The following is a 21,620-nucleotide window of genomic DNA, read 5'->3' as shown; positions in this document are numbered from 1 at the left end:
GGCAAAGCCAGCAGGCAGTGTGTGTGAATTTCATTTTGAAATCCCTGTATCCGATTTACAATGCAGACTTTGTAATCACTGCAAAGCAGGTGCTGCGTTCACAGATACCAAAGTATCCACACAGGGAAAGTGATGATTCAGAGGAACTGAAACTAATTGTAGTGAACCTGGAAGATGTAATAGGGCAGACTGACAAAACTAAAGAGTACCAAATCACCTGAACCATACGGTATACACCAGCAAACGCAATTTGTCACAATCCGCTTGTGATTTTACAGCTCATAGTAATTTTCAGTCATCTGCATATTTGATCACCTCACTCATTCCCTTTTCCAGATCAGTTATAAATATATTAAATAGCTCCGGTCCCGGTACAGATCCCTGGGGCATTCCATTGTTGACCTTCCTCCATTGAGAAAACTGACTATTAAGCCCTACTCTCTGTTTCCTATCTTTCAACTAGTCTGCAATCCACAATATGACATTGCTTCCTAGTCCCACGACTTTTTAAGTTTTCTTAGGAGGGATTTTGTCAAACGCCTTCTGAAAATCCAAATACATTGTATCCACCGACTCACCGTTATCCATGTTTATTAACCTCTCCAAAAATGTGTAATAGATTGGAGAGGTAAATCCATGCTGGCTGTGTCCCATTACACCATGTCTATCTATATGTTCTGTGACTTAGTTCTTTAGAATAGTTTCCACAATTTTTCCCAGCACTGAAGCCAGGCTCACTGGTCTACACTTCCTCAGATCATCCCAACAGCCCTTTTTAATACATCTTTCAGAATTCAAAAATTAAATTACATATCTATTATGAGTAATTTGTAACTTATCATTAAAATCATCCATTGTACAGAGCAGTGAGCCCTGGATCCAGCCAGCAGTTGTCACAACTGAAGTACCGTATTTTCCGGCGTATAAGACGAGTTTTTAACCCCTGAAAATCTTCTCAAAAGTCGGGGGTCGTCTTATAGGGTAAATAATTACCGTATTTTTCGCTCCATAAGACGCACTTTTTCCCCCAAAAGTGGGGGGAAAAATGTCTGCGTCTTATAGAGAAAATATAAAAAAAAAAATCTAACAAAACCCCCCACCCTCCTGACCTGCCAAATTAATTTACTATAACCCCCCACCCTCCTGACCCCCCCAAGACCTGCCAAAAGTCCCTGGTGGTCCAGCGGAGGTCCAGGAGCGGTCCGGGAGCGATCTCCTGGACTTGGGCCATGGGCTGCCAGCAATCAAAATGGCACCGACGGCCCTCTGCCCTTACTATGTCACTGGAGTCGACCAATGGCAGCCGTAGCCCCTGTGACATAGTAAGGGCAAAGGGCCGTCGGCGCCATTTTGATTACTGGCAGCTGACGGCCCTTTGCCCTTACTATGTCACAGGAGCTACCGCTGCCATTGGTCGACCCCAGTGACATAGTAAGGGCAAAGGGCCGTCGCCGCCATTTTGATTGCTGGCAGCCGACGGCCCAATTCCAGGAGATCGCTCCCGGACCGCTCCTCGACCCCCGCTGGACCACCAGGGATTTTTGGCAGGTCTTGGAGGGTGGGGGGTTGTATTTAATTAATTTGGCAGGTCTTGGAGGGGTCAGGAGGGTGGGGGGTTGTATTTAATTAATTTGGCAGGTCTTGGAGGGGTCAGGAGGGTGGGGGGTTGTATTTAACTAATTTGGCAGGTTTTGGAGGGACAGGAGGGTGGGGGTTGTATTTAATTAATTTGGCAGGTCTTGGGGGGGTGTCAGAAGGGTGGGTGAAGCTGAGGGATTAGTTTTAAAGGGTCGGGGTGGGTATTTTGTTTATCGGCTTGGGCGCAGCCGATAAAAAAAAAAAACCCGATCGGGCCGGACGAAAAAAAAAACACAATGAGAATCGGAACTGGAATCAGAACCGATTCTGGTTCCGATCCACATCTCTATTACCGGTACCTCCTTCTCTGCCTCTCAGATCTCTCACAAGCACGTCTGCGCCGCTTCACTGCAGTCCTCAGGAGCGAGATCTGAGAGGCAGAGAAGGAGGTACCGATAATAGGATACAAGGGTGGGCCAGAGGGATGCGTTACCGCTCTGATAGTCTTGGAGACAGGGAGGGCTGGGCAGGCAGGGAGAGCTGACCAATCCAAGCAGGATTTGTATGCAACAACCAGCCAATCGCCGGTAAGGTACATCGCTTGCCGTGATTGGCTGGTTGTTGTATACTGGGTACCACGTACAGTATGGTTATATAGTGACACAGAAGGGTAGTCTTATACGGCGAGTATATCCCAAACTCTATATTTTAACTGGAAAAGTTGGGGGTCGTCTTATACGCCCAGTCGTCTTATACGCCGGAAAATACGGTACATGCATATCAAATTCTAGAGTGAGCCATGGTCTGTGGCCTCTGGCCAGGTTGAGGGTGGGGGGAAGCGGGCCTATAACATAAGGGACAAAACCCCAGATAGTTGTGAATGAAAGTACTTAGCCCTAAAGAGGCTGGTTCTGATTTGAGTTCCAAGACTACAGGAGCAGGAGGAAACTGCCAGGCCAAAAACAAAATTTTTAAAAATCTGCCATTTATTTAATTATGCATTGCTCCTTAAAAGAAATGTGGTTCTCATTTGTTTGTGAATACTTCACTGAAATGCATTACTGAGGTGGAGGAGAGTGAGAGTGAGAACAAGACTTCAAGATTTCAACAGAAGGATCAGGGCTAAGAACATCTCTCACCTTCTCTCCTTGGCTGATAAATACCTTCGGCCACCTGCTTTGTTATTACTCTAATGAATCCAAAAACATAAATGCAATTAATAGCTTTAAAATGGCAACATCCAATTAATATCTTCAGGAAACAGTAATTTTGTGTAAGAAGTAACAATATAAAGGAAGTATAGGCCTGATTTCATTCTACCAATGGACGCAGACTCCATGCAGGCACCTCACCTGGTTAGATGTGGTCTCCTTTACAATTGCTTTCTGGAAAGATCTGTGGAGAGATGAAAGAGCGAGCAGATTTGCTTTTAATAAACAGAACATGGCAGTCACAATCTCTGTAGGCCGGGATTCAAGGCATCTGGGACTGTAGGCCATGAGACCGATAATCGGCAGTAGCAGGCCCGTGGGAAGGGGGAAATGTCCTTCCAGTGTCAGGGCTGCGGACTTCTTTACAAACTGTTGACTATCCTGCCATAAAATAAAACCAGGGATTCATACAAGGTCTCTCAAAACAGCAGAAACAGCAACCTGACCCGCACGTGCACAGTTCTGTTTCCATTTAGTTCACAGGCAAGCAGGAAACCAAGATGGAGCGCACAGAAACTGGCAATTCCTGTTGCAGTTGGGGCAGGCTCGCTGGACAATGAAAATTAAATGCCTAAAGTCAAAAGTCAGCACATTTAACCAACCATCAAGGGTAATACAAAACGGTCACTAATACAAAACAGAACATTCGTTGGTAGATGAAAATATTTGAAAAGCAATCTTTAATTCACTTGTTTGAAAACAAAACATTTGATATCCAGTGAGCTTCTCTAGTCAGTTCTTTGGCTACAGTCAATGTGTAAAGCGTATGAGCAATTTGTATCATCTCGTCTGAGCTTTGTTACCGCTCCGATTCAGTGTAATGATGCACTCTTGCAGCAGCTGAAAAATAGATTCTGTGGCACAGTTCCTGCAACTCTGCACACGTGCATGGTTTTACATATTATAAAGTAGTTACTGATTTACTTATTGTGTAAACCTATTTTTTTAAAATTAATACAAAAAATGTTTAAAAAATGAGCTGACATTTGTGTGTCTCTCATTTGTTCTTTTTGTTTTTGGCAAGGTTGGAGAAAAAGAATCTCAGGGATCAAGAATAGGGGGAGAGGGAGGATTGGGAAGGGGATCTCAAGGATGGGGAGAAGAGAGGGAGAAAGAATGGAGTAGAGAAGGAGAGGGCAAATCTGAACTAGGAGGAAAGAGGTCCCACCCACTTCCTTTTTTCTGTGGTCCAGTGCCATAACTAGCCCAAAGAATACCCCAAGTGGAGACAACTGCCCCTCTTCTCCACAGCTCTGGTTCTCCTAGTCTTCACCTCCCACCTTCTCTGCTCGTCTTTCCTCCTCCCCTTTCTCTCCCTTGTCTTCCCATCCCCACTCTCTCTTTCTCAAATGCCGACCCCCCCCCCCCCTCCTTCCTGGGGTGATGCTGATCTCTCTCACTAACACATATGCACACACCTATTTGTATCCCCTCTCACTCTCCCAATCCCTTCTCCTCTAACTCCTTTACTCCCTGGCACTGATCCTATCCACCTTCACAAACCCCCCAAAACATAACACCCCCTATCATCCCAACTCCCCTCTCCACCTGCCAGCCGGCTGGCCAACCAGCAACAGGGGGGCAGTGGAGCTGCATTCTCCGCCTCTGCCGCTGGAAGCAGGCTCACTCTTTAAAGCATGCGAGACACCAGCGTGCTTGCACGGTTAAAAACTAGCAGCAAAGGAGAATGTGACTTGAGGCACTGCCGTTCTCTTCCTACTGGTGACGCGATGAGAGAAAGGATCCGCCCTGGACAGGTGGTGGAAAGGAGAGCGCCCCTACCAAGCTGGCTTTATGCCTGGCAGGTTAGCTGGAGATAACACACGCAAACTGATTAATATTATGTGGTGGGCCCACGAACATAAAGCTGACTCTATATTTCTCTCTATCAATGCTGAAAAAGCATTTGATTTGGTTCATTGGCCATTTCTTTTCCGTGTTTTGAAGAAAATGGGATTTGGACCTAGCTTTTGTTCTTGTCTTAAAATTAACGGAGGATACTCAGACCGGTTTCAAGTAGGTCGCAGAACGCGACAGGGGTGTCCATTGTCGCCCCTTCTTTTTGCCATCTTCCTAGAACCATTGGCTACGACCATTAGAGGCAACAAAGCAATATTGGGTTTTACCTTTTCTTAGCATACATTCAAAGTCACTTTATTCGCTGATGATATCATGTTCTCGCTGACAAATCCACATGATTCACTTACGGCCATAGAAAAAGATATTGGGCAGTTTAGCGGGGTGTCAGGCTTTAAGGTGAACTGGGAGAAATCAGAGATCCTAAATTTAACCTGCAGGCCTGACTTAGTTCAACAACTACAGACACAGCACCCGTTCCGTTGGGCCTCGGAAACTCTCAAATATCTTGGCATTCGCCTTTCATCCCACCCATTGGATCTTTTTAAACTAAACTATACCCCTTTGATAAAGCAAATCTTTCTGGATAAATGGTGTAACCTCCCTATCACTTGGCTGGGTCATATAGCGACAGTCAAAATGAATGTCCTGCCTCGACTGTTGTATCTATTTCAATCCTTACCAATCCCCATTCCTAACAATATTCTACGGCTCTGGCAAAGGAGAATATTCGGATATATTTGGAAGAGGAGACCACCACAGGTCAACAGAAATGTCTTATTCTGGAGCAAGCTTGAAGGAGGGTTGGGAGTACCTAACATTTTGTGGTACTAGGTAGCAGCACAATTACGGCCCTTAATCGTGTGGCATCAAATTATGGAAGTTAAATATTGGATGACTATTGAACAATCACAGATGCTTGATATGCTGATAGCGGCACTAGCGTGGCAACCCAGAAAGACTTGAAAACCGTGTCCTCAAATGCTTCCTACCACGAGACACACGTTAAACATTTGGGATAAGTGGAAGGCCCAGTTGGTGGGCAATAAGGATTGTTATCATCTAACACAACTGTTCCACAATAATTCTTTCAGACTATGCATGGACTTAAACCCCTATAAGCAATGGCAACAGCGGGGAGTCACACACTTTGAACATCTTTGGGGGGAGACGATCTATTGTCCTTTGGATTGGTGTGTCCGAAGTATGCTATTCCCCCAACTGAATACTTGGCCTACTATTAGATACGACACTTCTGCCTCAGCAACCAAATAAAGACCAATCTGGGCAAGGGGAAAACCCTGTTTGAAGGCTACTGCTCGGCATCTTCTCATCTCAAAAGCCTTATCGCCAAAGTCTACCAATTACTATATGTGAAAGCCACTTGCGCCCCATCTCATATCAAAGCATGGACCAGAGACCTTGCGAGAGAACACTCAGAGGATGAATGGACACATATTTATAGCCAATTGAGCAACGCTTCTATATCAGCCATGCTTGTTGAAAATGGATATAAACAACTCTATAGGTGGTATTTTACCCCAGAGCAACTAGCGGAAAATTATACCGAAAGCTTTGGGACTATGTTGGAGGGGATGTACCTCAGTGGGCACCTATTTGCAGATGTGGTGGTCGGGAGATTGGGTCCGACCTCTCTAGAGACAACTTGAAAAACAGCTCACCCTAATTTTGAAACAGCCCATCGATCTTCACATAGAGGTGGCGCTCTTAAATAATGTGGATCAACATCCTCAATGTTTGCAACACCCATTTATCATACAGATGTGTATGGCGGCGAGGCTAGAAATAGCTAGAGAATGGAAGGCGCCTCAATGCCCGTCATTGAAGTCCATCATGGCAAGGGTAGACTTTGTATGTACCATGAATCAGATGACGGCAGTAAAACATCGTACACTGAAAATGTTTCAGGCAACATGGACACCCTACCTTGAATGGGCCTCTACCACAACGGAGGACGAGTCAGGGGGCCAGATACAATGATCTAAGGACATTGATAGCATCTTGCATATGGTTTTCCACTATAGATGACCTGCTTTCCTAAATAAACACTTCGACTTGCACAGAAATGTAGGACTTTACCGTGACTGGAACTCCTCCAACGCCACTGTACTCTTCCACTTTTTTCTACTCATTCCCTGGGAAGCGAAGCTTGATTCCTTGACAGTGACCTAACACGTTGGTTCATAAAACTTTGGGACTCAGTGTGCAGGCCGGGAAGGAGGGGAGGGGGGATGGATAGGGCTTGGGTTCTGTATAAAATGGTATCTAACCGATTGTTATATGTTATCCTTTTATATAGACTGTATTGTTTTGTTCGAAACCAATGTTTTATTGGTTTCGAACAAAACAATACACACACAAAACAATACACACACACAAAACAATACACACACAAAAAAAAGGAGAGCGCCCCCGGCCCAGCTCCAGGCCTGAGATTCTACAGGAATCTGCCAACCTGTGGCAAGGGCCAGATTTTACAGCCCTTGCCTACAGCATCCCAGGAAACCAGTAGCTGTGCTTACAGTTATTGTCATACAGTCGCAAAAGCTACTTAGCTGCTCAGAAGAATGCAATGTTTTGGGGCAAGAATTCATTAGAATTAAAAAAAAAAGCAGAAGATCCTTTGCTGCAGGGAAGTGAAGTTAAAGTTGGCGGTCGAGTGGGCTCTGCAGCAGGAAGGCAAACTGGGCAGACAAGAGGATCTTCAGGTCTTCAACTGCTACTGTAGGCTACACTGCTGCTTTAATTAACAGTCTTCAGTCTAGAAGGGAGCATTGTTCTTATAAGATGCCACCTGCTTTTTGATGCCACTGATTAAAAATTTGAGTGGAGGGAAAACAAGATGATAACAGCCCTTCCCCTGAACCAGCTTCAAAACTGACCAGGCCAATATATGCACGTATGAAACTTATGTACCCTGGTTACCTTGCAGGTGTGAGGTCTACTTAATGTCAGCGATGCTTCTGCCTCTAGTGGTGTTTCAGTTTATGGGTACTTCAGATAAGTGTGAGGCAGGCTAGAAAAACTATTGGATAACCTTAAAAATCCCTTATATTGTACATTTTAACTGTTTCAGTTCATAGAACAAAGCAGAGAGAGATGACCGTGGCAACCCAAGGCAAAAAATCAGCAGTGCTAGAGCGACGAGGGGAGGAAGAATGGGGAGAGACTATTACACATTTCAATTCATTTTTTATATACATGCATTCCGTACTCATATAGCCGATGAAGGCGGTTCCACAACAATAAAATACATAAAAATCATTGTTTAAAACACACAAACAAATTAAAATGTCAAACCTTCCCTTTAACTGTTCATTTATCATACCACCACCCACAAAAATAACTGCATTCCTTATATAAACCTACTACTCCCCACTTCCTGAACTACCCCTACTGTTCTTCCTGAAAAAGGAAAATTAGTTCTTACCTGTTAATTTTCGTTCCTGTAGTACCATGGATCAGTCCAGACCATGGGTTGAGCCTCCTGTCCAGCAGATGGAGACAGACCAAAACTGAAAGGGTATCCTATATCAGGACAGAGCCTACCCTGCTGCCCTTCAGTATAACCATTGTCAAAGCAGAAAACATGAAGATAAACAAGTAAGGAAACAAGCACGTAACAAGAGAACTCGAGCAACCAACAAGAGAACTCAAAATTTGAACAAGCGCAAACAGTGACTGGTCTCTGTAGATGGACACTCTTACATGAATGTCCATGGTCATCATAAAGATGCTTCCGGTGCCTCTTGAGTATCATCACATAAAAAATCATTCGAAAACCTGCAGGAAAAGGAAAGAAACTTCAAGCGGACAGTAGAAAGTACAGGGAAGGATGACTGGACTGATCCCTGGTACTACAGGAATGAAAATTAACAGGTAAGAACTAATTTCCCTTTCCCTGTACATACTCGGATCAGTCCAGACCATGGGATGTACCAAAGCTTCCCTAAACAGGGTGGGACCGAGACAGTCCCGCTCGAAGCACCTGCCAACCAAAGGAACCAAAGACAGGCGCCTGGATATCAAGGCGGTAATGCCGAGCAAAAGCATGCAGAGACTTCCACGTAGCTGCCCAGCATATCTCCTGCGGAGAGACTGACTGACTCTCTGCCCAAGAAGTAGCTTGGGAACGCAAGTAATGAGCCTTCAGACCCTCCGGGACCGCCCGGCCCTGTCAGATATAGGCTGGCACGATCGCCTCCTTCAACCAGCGAGAAATCGTAGTCTTAGAGGCCATTTTGCCCCGGTTGGGCCCACTCCATAAGACAAAGAGATGGTCTGAAACACAGAAGTCATTGGTTACCTGCAGATAACGCATGAGAACGCGCTTCACATCCAGACGGCGTAGATCATCCCCAACCGTACTTGCAAGATCCGTGGGAGAAAAAGCGGGGAGCTCCACCGACTGATTGACATGAAAGGCAGAAACAACCTTCGGCAAGAAAGAGGGTACAGTCTTGAGGGAGACCCCTGAGTCCAAAAAAACGTAGGAAGGGCTCCCGGCAAAACAACGCTTGGATCTCTGACACCCGCCTGGCGGAGCAAATAGAGACTAAAAACACCGCCTTGAGTGTTAAATCCTTGAGAGTAGAGCGGCGGAGAGGCTCGAAGGCAGCAAGGCAGAGAGCCCGGAGGACCAAGTTAAGGCTTCACAAAGGACAAGTGGAACGCAGTAGTGGCCTCAAATTTTAATTCCCTTGAGGAAATGGACAACATCCGGATGAGACGCAATCGCATAACCTTCAAGACTTCCCAGGAGAGAGCCGAGGGCAGAGACCTGTACCCGGAGCGAACCCAACGAGAGGCCCTTAGAGAGACCGCGCTGGAGAAAAGAAAGAACCAGCGAAACCGGGACCGAATGTGCCGAGACACCCGATTCTGTACAGACAACTCGAAAACCTTCCAAACCCGGATATAGGCGAGGGAAGTAGAAGTCTTGCGAGCACGCAGAATAGTGGAGATGACATTATCCCTTCTTCCTCAGTCTCCACCGTTCAAAAGCCAGGCCGCCAGACAGAAGCGATCCGCCTGGTCAAAAAATATGGGGCCCTGCCGGAGCAGGTACCAAAGATGACTGAGATGAAGAGGGCCATCCGTCGACAGGTTTACAAAATCCGCGAACCATGGTCTGCGGGGCCACTCGGGAGCTACGAGAATGAATGGACCCCTGTGGAGCTCTATTCTTCTGAGCACCTTGCCCACCAGGGGCCACGGAGGAAACAAGTACAGAAGAACGTCGCGTGGCCAGGGAAGGACTAGCGCATCTACCCCTTCCGAACAATGCTCCCTCCAGTGGCTGAAGAACCTGGGATCTTTGGCGTTGTCTAAGGTTGCCATCGGGTCCAGGTGAGGAGGACCCCACCGGTTGACAATCAGCTCCATTGCCTCATTGGACAACTCCCACTCGCCGGGGTCGAGCCGCTGGCGACTCAAAAAATCTGCTTGAACATTCTCCTTGCCCGCAATGTGAGACGCTGCTAAGCACTGCAGATGGCGCCCCACCCAGGCGAAGAGCTGGCTGGCCTCGAGGGCCACCAGGTGACTCCTGGTACCCCCCTGGCGATTGATGTACGCCACCATGGTAGAGTTGTCCGAGAGTACCTGAACTGCTCGTCGGCGAAGCAGGGAAAGAAAAGCTTGAAGAGCCAGATGGAGTGCCCGAGCCTCCAGGCGATTGATGTGCCAGTGGGATTGGGCAGGGGACCAGTACCCCTGCGTGGCCTGTGTCTGGCAGACTGCTCCCCAACCGGAGAGGCTGGCGCCCATCCTGACTACAATCCATTGTGGAGTCTGAAGGGATCACTGAAGGCTATCACTCAAGCACCTCCTTTCAGAAGGTGCTTGAGTGATAGCCACCAATGTATGTCTCTGATGGTAGAGTCGGAGAGAGGAAGCTGCGCTTGAAACAGTTCCGACACCGGTGTCCAGCGGGAGAGCAAAGCTTTCTGTAAAGGACGCATATGCGCAAAAGCCCAGGGGACCAAGTCGATCGTAGAAGCCATGGTCCCCAGAACCTGTAGGTAGTCCCACGCCGTGGGGAGAGGCATGGAACGGAAGTTTCAGACTTGATCCATCAGCTTGAATGCTCGAGAGTCCGGTAGGAATACCTTGCTGACGCAAGTATGGAACCAAGCCCCTAGGAATTCCAGGACCTGGGAAGGTCGGAGATTGCGCTTGGAAAAATTGACTATCCACCCCAGGGACGAGAGGAGAGCAAGGATGCGGTCCACTGCCCGCTTGCATAAGATCCAGAGATCTTATGCAAGCCAATCGTCTAGACAAGGGTGGACTAGGGCTCTGTCCCGCCGGAGAACAGCCGCCACCACCACCATCACTTTGGTAAACATGTGTGGTGCCGTGGCCAGACTGAAGGGGAGAGCCCGGAACTGGAAATGTTGCCCCAAGATGTGGAACTGAAGATACCTCTGATGTTCGGCACGGATCGGAATGTGCAGGTAGGCGTCCGTCAAGTCGAGAGAGGCCAGAAATTCTCCGGGATGAACAGCCACTATAACTGCCCTCAGGGTTTCCATCCAAAAATGGGGCACTGAGGGCTCGGTTGACCCTCTTGAGGTCCAAGATGGGGCGGAAGGAGTCGTCCTTTTTTGGAACCACGAAGTAAATAGAATACTGGCCGGTGCCCTGTTTCCCCACGGGAACAGGGACTATAGCCCCCAGCACCTGGAGACTGGCAAGAGTCTGACATATAAAGCAGCCCGCTTCCGATGGCCGCACGGGGAGACCATGTACAGATCTGGCAGGTCCCGAGCAAATTCTAAAGCGTAGCCTCTCTCTATTATCTCGAGGACCCACTGGTCCGACGTGATTTTGATCCATTCCTCCAAGAACAGCAACAGCCGACCACCTAAGTTTGGAACGGGGGAATGGGCAGGCCGAATCTCATTGAGAGGCGGGCTTGGACGCGGGGCACTGTGGATTACCATCACAGAAGGCACGGCGCCCTCAAAAGGACTGAGCTCAGGACTGAGACCTGGAGGAATTTCCTCTAGAGAAGGCGCCCCACGCCCTGGGATTATATCTCCGCTGACCCCTGAAGCAGGTGTGAGTAGGGAAGAAGGTTCTCACTTGTTTCGGGCGATCCTCAGGTAGATTGTGTACCTTGTTCTCACCCAAGTTGTTCCAGATCCTCGCCAAACAGCAACTTACCTTTGAAGGGGAGCATGCCCAGCTGCGCCTTGGAAGACGAGTCGGCCGCCCAATTATGGAGCCAGAGGAGCAGTCTGGCCGAGACCGCAGAAGCCATCGCTTTTGCCTGGACCCGGAACATGTCGTAAAGGGCATCCGCTCCATACGCTATAGCACCTTCCAATCTTTCAGCCTGCTCCGCCTCTGCAGACGGGAGGTCCTGGGTGCTGAGCAATTGTTGAACCCACCTAAGGCTTGCCCGCTGCATGAGACTGCTGCAGATTGACACCCGGACAACCAAGGCCAAGACTTCAAAGATGCGCTTGAGATGGAATTCTAGCTTGCAGTCTTGGACATCCCTGAGGGCCGTGTGCTTAGTAACTGCAGTCATGGAGGAATCCACCTTGGGCATTTTCAGCATGTCTAAGCACTCCTCCGGGAGAGGATAAAGCTTCTCCACAGCGCTCCCGATGCGGAGCCCCGAATCGGGAGCCTCCCACTCCCTAAGGAGCATTAGCCGATGCATCGGATGGAAGGGGAAGGTGCACGGAAGAGCCCTGAGTCCTGCCAGGACCAGGTCTGCGCAAGCCGGCATTGCGGCCAAAAACCCGTCCACTGCAGGGCACTCTATCCCCAGCTCCTGAGAAAAAAAGGGATAAAGCGGCTCCAGTTCCTCCCTTCTGAATAGACATAGAACCCTGGGGTCATACCCCTCCAGAGGAGGGGAAGTTTCAACAAAATCCTGATCTGGGTCCTGGTCCAGGGCACCCAAGGGAGCGGGGGGACCCCCGGGACCACCCGCAGTCAGACAGGCCCCTGTGCATCAGGAACCACTAGAGCGGATGGTGCAGCAATCCGAGGAATTTTAGGAAGAGGATAAGCAGGAGGGGGGTCCGCCTCTTCTTGCAGGCTGGCTAAATAAGATTTGTGCATTAAAAGCACAAATTCTGAAGAAAAACGAGGCCTGGAACCTCCAGGGGGGGGAGGGGGGAAGGTCAGGACCTGCATCAGGGGACTGCACGGGGCTCAAATCGGGGGGGGGGGGGGAATCTAAAAAATCCGGGTCCTGTGAGTCCTGCTGCCCCGAAAAAGCAGCATCCGAAAAACCCAAAATGGCCGCTGTTCCCGCGGTTTGTCAGCCCAGGAACGGTGCGGCCATGCGCTTGTGCAGCCTTGCTCGGGCTACCCCCCTCCCCCGGCAAACATTTAGAGCAGAGCCCCTCTTCTAGAGAGATGGAGCGAAGAATCCCCGCAGGCAAGGCAGAGAGGAGAGCACGGCATGACCCCGATACAGAGGAGGAGCAGTAATTAAAATCAGCTGAACTGCTGGGGCTGAGGGAGCGGTGGCAGGAGACTGAACTCTGCACGCTCCCAACTCTCACAAAAGGTTGCCAAGTGTTTAGTTTCACTTTGATTCTTAGTCTTTTTTTTTTCAACTTAGACAGTGCAGAGGAAAACACGTCCCTGCAGGCAGCTCCGGGGGATAAGTGTCCCAATAGGAGGGAGAGAGAGAGAGAGAGAGAGGGGGGAGTGACTGGCACCACCAATTCCACCCCACAGCCGAGGAACACTGGGGATAGGGAGCCTAGGCTATATTACACCAGGGGCAAAGCCCCCCTAGGCCCTCCCAAGAAAGAGGAGACAGAAACTGTCTCCTGTATGGAAATCAACAGAGTCCAAAAACTTTTTTTTTTTTTTTTTTTAAATGATAGATAATAAATACTTGCTTGATCCAATAAGTTTAGAGAAGAAAGAAAGCCCCAAAACAGGGGCTAAGCAAAAGAAACAGGGAACCACAGGGTGAGCTGTCGCATCTGCTGAAGACAGACAAATACTGAAGGGCTGCAGGGTAGGCTCTGTCTTGATATAGGATACCCTTTCAGTTTTGGTCTGTCTCCATCTGCTGGAGAGGAGGCTCAACCCATGGTCTGGACAGATCCGGGTACGTACAGGAAACACTATTTTGCCTTATATTTCATTTAATTTCTTTTCAGCAACCACTGTTGTGCACTATGTTTGAAAAGCCGCGTTTTTACCTTCTTCCTGAAAGTCATAGAATCAATCTCATGCCGAACTTCCTTGGGGGTAGAATTCCATAATTCCGCCCCAAGCACAGAGAACAATCACCTGCCATTCTTTACCTACTTCTCTCCAAGATAGCACTGCTCCCCCACCCCTGACTGCTTTGAAAACTAACAACATGATCTTAAACTTAACTCTCTCTCTCACCAGTAAACAGTGTAACTGAAGAAGCAAGGGTCTCGCACTCACCCTTCTTGGACAACCAAAAATCCTCCTGGCTGCCACATTCTGGATTTCTTGTAACCTATGATGTGATCTTTTAGGTAACCCTATCAACATAGCGTTGCAATAGTCCAGCAAAGGGGTGACATACGCCTGCAATTTCGGAAAAAGCCCCCTACACAAACCCAACCGCAATGGGCGGAACTGACGCAATTTATAAAACGCCCGTCGCAAAATATCTGAGATATGCACCTCCAAAGAAAAATCTAATTCTAAAATTACCCCCAAATCTCGTACTTTATCAACTAACCCTATTTCCTTCAAGTTTACATTTACTTTCAGTGGCATCAGCGGAGCCTCAAAGGTTTTTATCAACAGTTCTATTTTTGATGTATTGAGCAACTGACAATTAGCAGTCAGCCAACCTTCGTTCACTTTAGAAATAGTCATTCCACAATCTTTCCCCAATGGGACCTCCAGCTGAATATCAGCAGCATATAAAAAACCCTTAAAACTCAAAACTCAGATTAACGTTCCCAACGGTTTTGAAAACAAACTGAAAAGCAAAGGAGACGTTGTGGAGCCTTGCGGCACTCCACTTTCTATTCCTAAAACTTTGGATAACTCACCTCTAACCACCGCAGACACACGTTTACTTAAAAATGAGAGAATCCACTGCAGTACCTACCCACTCGAACCCACCTGACTACATCGTTCCAGCAAAATCATACGATTCACTAAGTCAAAGGCACTAGATAAATCTAACCAAATGATCAAAGCCAATTCCCCCTCATCGCACAGTCGTAACATCTCTTCATTCATGGCCACTAAAACATTAAACTTACTAACTTGGACCGAGCCAAAGAGTCAATGGCAGTACTTCCAACTGCCAGGAGGGGGAGATAGATTCAATTTCTGAGCCTAGCTTCAGCTCCCTCAGTCAGCCAGGTCTGGGGATCCTAAAGTGACAAAGCTCACAGCCCCAAAGTTGAGGAATCTCAGCCACTCTGCAATGGCGACACCTATTGACTGGTTCAAAGGTATAACTACCAAGTTCTTGATGAACCGCAGTTAGTGCCTCTCACATGGAAAGGGGTTAAAAATGAGGGAGGGTAATAGATCTGGAAGAGGCTGGTTCTGATTCAGATGGAAACCCAAAGTAACAGAGAGAAGCTGCTGGAACAAAACAAATATTACTAACATAAGAACATGCCATACTGGGTCAGACCAAGAGTCCATCAAGCCCAGCATCCTGTTTCCAACAGTGGCCAATCCAGGCCACAAGAACCTGGCAAGTACCCAAAAACTAAGTCTATTACACGTTACCATTGCAAGTAATAGCAGTGGTTATCTTCTAAGTCAACTCAATTAATAGCAGGTAATGGACTTCTCCTCCAAGAATTTATCCAATCCTTTTTTAAACCCAGCTTTACTAACTGCACTAACCACATCCTCTGGCAACAAATTCCAGAGTTTAATTGTGCGTTGAGTGAAAAAGAACTTTCTCCGATTAGTTTTAAATGTGCCACATGCTAACTTCAAGCAGTGCCCCCTAGTCTTTCTATTATCTGAAAGAGTAAATAACCGATTCACATCTAACTTGGTAGGATCTTCCCAATTAGGATTTGTCCATTTTAAATCTGAAGCAAAAATGGTTCTAAGATATCGGCACAGCTTTCGATCTGCAGTCGTTCTGATACCCTTCCTATCATTTCAGAATTAAGTACATAAGATGAAGTGGAGTGCTGGTTTTCAGAAACTACACTGTGATGCATGAGGCAGAGTGCCCCTTCCACAACCAGAAGAATGCAGATACCACACTGTTGTGTACAACCTTACAATTAGAAAGGGACTTTAATTCCTTTAAAACCGAAAAGTTTGGATGGAACTGACATTGGAGTGTGGGTTTATAACCTTCAGCAAGCAATCAAAGAGCAGGGACTAGTCTAAGTACCTTAGCGAGTGAAGATGGGATAGATCAATGGTCGTGTCTGGATAGCTCAGCTCTGCTTCTTCTTCCTCCTCCTTCAGCTCTCCTCCACTTTCTAGCTCTGCTGTCTCCTGATTTGCCTGGATACCCTCCTCCTCTTCTGCCGACGACGACTCTTCACGGGTCTGCGGACTTCCTCCATTTGCGATCATTCGTTCCATTTCTTCTTCCAGGTTCAAACTAGATTCTGTTTCTCTTCCATTTAGAGTTTCTTCCTCACTGCTGCTCTCATCTCCTTCTGGCACTGCTGAGAAAGATTTACAGGACGTTCGTTACCAGCATCTACATTGGTCCTCTCTTGATGCAAGGCGGTGAGGGGCAGAATGCATCCTTTCCGGAAAACTGTCAGGAAATATGTTATTATTTTGTGCTTTATTGATAATTACCTACAGTCAGTGTAGTCAGTAATCAATAGGCCATAAGAGAAATGTAAGCATTAATACCCATATGCCTTTTCTTCTTTAAAAACTATAGCTTTAGTCAAAGCCTCTGCTGGATACATTCCAGACTTCCCCCTTTACAGACCCTGAAAAACAGAGCTGTTTACAGCTAATTCCTTATCTATAGTGGGAAAGGAATGTTCAAGTTTTTAATTTTATGGCCTTGGGCAGCCTCAACCATTTGATTGCTCAGGCGTGTATCCTAGGATAGAAAGGAATATGTATTCTCTTATCACTGAACTGTTAGAAGAAAGAGAAAAAAACAGTCTTTTTTTTTCGTCTGAAATAGCCTGGCATTACATGAATGAAAGGAAAAAACAGAGCAGGAAAACTATATTTTTATTTTCCATATCCTGATATTAATTAAATTGTTTGAACCTTATGAAGGTTTTCAAACTAATTTCTTCAAAGGCTAAAGATAGAAGTATTGACAGAAATAATACAGTTGCTTTAGATCAGAAGATTTTTAGGGTATAAATGGGAAGCAGACAAAGAAAGAAAAACTGGGACTTTGGTTTTTTCCTTACACGTGGAGAGAGAGAGACAAAGAGCGGGACTGCTTCAGATATCTGGTAAAGATATTATCTTATATTCAAGCATATGAGAACCTGTTAATTGCTATTGTTTCTAAATTGGCATATGTATTAGAAATGCATTAATTAATTAAAAGATAATGTCATTAGTTGACATTTATCTCATTTTAATTTTTTCTGTCACCCTATTAATGGTTTTCACATTGAATGTAGGGTATAGTCTGATAAAATTAAGGTTTGAACATAGAAATGTTTCTTAGAATCATTTAGAGATTTTAATATTGATATCTTTCTTTATCTGAAATAAAGAAAATATTTTTACTACAAATTGTCTGGTTTTATTCTAAGTGCATGCTGTGCTGCATTAATTATTGGTCAATAAAGTTCTGGAGTAAAAATGAAAACACATCTCTTTAAATAATAAACTTTTTGTCTATAAGGCAAGAAGGGTAGAAGGGAGGATTTAAGTATAGGGTTTTCATTCAAGCAGGATCCCCTGGTAATAACTTTTAATTCTGCTAGTGGTGAACCCCTATACTTCTATCAAACCCTTTCACAAAACCAACGGGCAAGACGGTACCTAAGAGTTCCACATCATCAGAAAGCAGCTCCATGGCACTGCTGGCCACACTCTCCATGTCCTCATCCTGTATTTTCACTTTTCTTTCCCCTCTGTGCCTCGAAACGCAAGGTTCATCTATCTACAAACAGAACACGCACTTGGTTATTCCTTGCACGCTTAAAGAAGGGCAGAAAAGAAATGTCTTCCCAGAGGCAAACGCTGCCCTGCCCTCAGCCAGGGCAGCACAGGAAGATACAGCGGGGGCTTTGGGAAATACTGTTCAGGTTTTGCAGCTTGTCTCGGGGCCAATTGACATGGGTCGTGACGCACCTTAATGGCCCAAGTTAATGACATGCACATTAGTTTTTCAGAAAATTTACCCATGTTAAAGTTAGTGCTTTAGCACAGATGTTATCACAAAATCTTAACTATACCCTCTGATAGACCAGTTGGTCTTTCTCTGCCACCATCGACTATGTTACTAAGAAAACATAAAATCGGCAGAGGGGTACCTTGAACAGGAAGCCAAACCCCATCATGAGATAGGAAGGAGGAAGAAAATTCTTCTTCCCTGAAAAAAAAAAAAAAGTTAGAAAATGTGGAAGACCAAAAGCAGAAAACTGCTGAATATAGCCATCTCAGGCACCCAGCACTCTCCAGCATGCACAGGAAACGCAAGGACATAGCACTGTGCCACCTCTTCTCCCCCTCCCCTCCCACATCGGATGCTGGGAGATGCTGAGATGTAGAGTACTTCCTGTCCACAAGGAGATGAAAGGGTTGGACCACCACTGGAAAGAGCAGTTTCCTTCTGCTACAATGCATTTCCAGCTCCTCTGGAAGTGGGGCTGGGATCCTGGTGCCAGGATCCTTCATTTACGACTCCCCAGGGATTTTTTCCCCCTATTTTATATCTCCTCACCCAGTAATGGTCCTGGGCTAGGGGCCATGCACCAGGGCTAATGATGGGCCCTAAATCTGGCTCATTGGCATCACAGTTGTGCAATAACCATGACTTCCTCCCCGGGGCTGTAAGCAGAAATGCTAGCCCACTCTTCATAAAAGGACCATTCCCTCTCCACTCCTCAATCCAAGTCAAAACTGTACTGTTTTACAAGCAGAAGGAAGGACAATTTCCTGCTCTGCTGAGATCCTTCATCACATGAAAGCAGATATTGGAGGTAAATTTCCTAAGTCATGGGGCTTCAGCCAATCAGTCACTCATTGCCTCTGGAACTATTCTATGTTTCTAGCAGCACTGAGATCCCTAAGAGTCATCACGCCCCCATAGTTCTGAATTCTCAGCCTCTGAAGACAATAAAGTAACACACTACAATACTGAAGATACTAAGAGCCCCCAAACCCAGCCTAACAAATACATGTAATAATTGGTAAGGAGGCCATGCCCCCAGTACTTGTAGGGATTTGCTGGAAATGGATGGCCTGGCGGCTTTTTTCCCTTGGCACTGTGATCCATGACCCTGCATCTTACAGGTTCTTACAGCTACCTTGTCATGCTAGCAATTATTTGAATAGCTCTGAAACTACCTAAACCATAGCAGTACAAATGAAGCTATTAACCTCTCACCTCGAATCATGAAACTTCCTGTTGTCAGATACTCTCCCGTTGGAGCTGTTTTGGATACCTAAGGAAGAAGAGATTACCATTCACAACTGTCATATTTATTCATTTGATTACCTATGTACCGTTTCATAGTCTTATTTTTTCACTTGCTATTCTAATGTATCAATAGGCTGAAATGTAAATATTGTGCTGTTCAATTTCTCCCCTTCCATCCCAAGTTTATTTTCCTTGTTTTTTGTAACTTTCCCTCTCCCTTTTTCTGATTCACTGTATTTAAAGTTCAAGGTTCTTATTGAAAATATTGTTTTTTACGTTACGTTATGCTTTACACTCCTTGTTATTTGTAAACCGGGTTGATGTGATGCCTATCATGAAACTCGGTATAACAAAAACAATAAATAAATAAATAAATAAGAGATGAATGAGTCGTATTGAAGCCAGCTGACTGGATTTTGGCTGCAGGGTTATTACTGACAGCAGTATGGGCAGAGCGGGGATGGGGGGGTGTCCTGCTGCATTTGAGCATTTTAGTGCTGGGATTACTGGATTTAGACAAGACACTGAAATAAGACCTTCTGTTATTACAAATACACAGGCTGAGATTAATTAATTCAATTAAACTAAATAGGAAAATTGGTTCTTGTTCCTGTAGTACCACGGATCAGTCCAGACAGCTGGGTTATGCCTCCCTTCCAGCAGGTGGAGTCAGAGAACAAACTGAAAGGCACCCCTGATAACCCAGTGTGCCATCTGCGGTCCCTCAGTATAATGAATATCCAAGCAGAAAGAAAACACAACTTAACCACTGGACAATTTAACAGCCAATGACTAGACCAAAAACTAATAACAAATGGTCCCAACTGTCAGAACTATGTATTTATTTATTTATTTAGCATTTTTCTATACCGACTTTCCAATAACAAAATTATTGATCAATTCGGTTTACATTTTAAACAATAACAACAATGACAAGTAAATGTCTTACAATGAACAGGTCGAATTAACTTGGATTAAGATATATGGGGGTAATAACATAATTAAGATATATGGGGGTAATAACATAATTAACATGAGCGGTGCCTAATATAGGCTAGAGGTTGGGTTTTGATAATAGACTGCCGAAGATAATAGACTGCCAAAGATAATAGACTGTCAAAGATAATAGACTGCCAAAGATCTTGTAGCTGCAAGGAGTGTAGATTCTTCCAAGCCTTACACCCTAATGAACATCTTCGCATCTGCAAATCTTCTGTGTAGGAAGCAAAAGAAAGAAAAGAAACAACGGACTTACCTGACTATCTGGGTGGGCGTCTGGACTGATCCGTGGTACTACAGGAACGAAAATTAGCAGGTAAGAACCAATTTTCCTTTCCCTGTACGTACCCAGATCAGTCCAGACAGCTGGGATGTTCCCAAGCCGCCTTAACTGGGGTGGGACCCGGTAAGTCCCGCTCTGAGCACTCCGCTACCAAAACAATCCGTATCTGAAGCCCGGAAGTCCAAGCGATAGTGCCTACCAAAAGTGTGCAGAGATTTCCAAGTCGCCGCTCGACAAATTTCCTGAGGAGAAACATTTTGACTCTCCGCCCAAGACGCCGCCTGAGATCTGATAGAATGAGCCTTAAGACCATCAGGTACCGGACGACCCTTACATATGTACGCCGAGGCAATGGCTTATTTCAACCATCGGGCGATAGTAGTCTTGGACGCATTCTGCCCTTTCTTAGGGCCACTCCACAGAACAAAGAGATGGTGTGACAACCGAAAAGTATTAATCACTTCCAAATATTGGAGAAGGACCTGACAAACGTCCAACTTTCTCAACTCCTGAGGCCTGAGAGGAATTGCAATCCAAATCTGGTTGCCACCGGTAACTCAACTGACTGATTCAAATGAAAAGCCGACACCATCTTCAGAAGAAAGGACGGCACTGTCTGAAGCGAAACTCCCGAGGACGAAAACCGCAAGAACAGCTCCCGGCATGACAAAGCCTGAAGCTCGGATATCCGTCTCGCCGAACAAATAATCATGAGAAATACCGCTTTAAGTGTCAAATCCTTTAACGTGGCCCGCTTGTGGGGCTCAAAAGGCAAGTCGCATAGTGCTCGCAGAACCAAGTTCAAACTCCACGAAGGGCAGACCTGTCGTACTGGAGGATTCAAATGTTTGGCTCATTTCAGAAAACGTGCCACATCTGGATGCCCCGCCAGAGAAGTACCGTCCACCTGGTCACGCAAGCAGCCCAAGGCCGCTACTTGAACACGAAGAGAATTGTACGCCAAACCTTTCTTCAGGCCTTCCTGTAAGAACTCTAGAATATGCACTATCGTTGCCCTTCACGGGGAAACCTGAGAACTGTTACACCAGGAATCAAAAACCTTTCAAACCCGTGCGTAAGTAAGCGATGTGGAAGTCTTACGCGTGCGAAGCAGAGTAGAAATCACAGACTC

The 21,620-nt window shown here is 46.1% G+C and overlaps 1 protein-coding gene across 2 annotated transcripts in view; it reads right to left on the bottom strand.

The window, feature by feature from the left end:
* NEMF (nuclear export mediator factor) overlaps positions 1-21,620 on the bottom strand; it is a 125,060-nt gene that overhangs the window by 28,140 nt on the left and 75,300 nt on the right. The window contains exons 20-25 of one of the 2 annotated variants that reach the window (XM_029598370.1): positions 19,174-19,231; positions 18,098-18,156; positions 17,604-17,724; positions 16,015-16,297; positions 2,931-2,973; positions 2,718-2,767 (exon numbers count right to left, since the gene is read on the bottom strand). In XM_029598370.1, coding sequence (XP_029454230.1) covers positions 2,718-2,767; positions 2,931-2,973; positions 16,015-16,297; positions 17,604-17,724; positions 18,098-18,156; positions 19,174-19,231 — 614 coding nt within the window. The remainder of the gene's footprint in view (positions 1-2,717; positions 2,768-2,930; positions 2,974-16,014; positions 16,298-17,603; positions 17,725-18,097; positions 18,157-19,173; positions 19,232-21,620) is intronic. The other variant, XM_029598371.1, reaches the window with a different exon arrangement.

The sequence above is a fragment of the Rhinatrema bivittatum genome, chromosome 4, assembly GCF_901001135.1.
Source record: "Rhinatrema bivittatum chromosome 4, aRhiBiv1.1, whole genome shotgun sequence".
Lineage (NCBI taxonomy): Eukaryota > Metazoa > Chordata > Amphibia > Gymnophiona > Rhinatrematidae > Rhinatrema > Rhinatrema bivittatum.
This window is presented reverse-complemented; position numbering and strand designations above follow the sequence as displayed.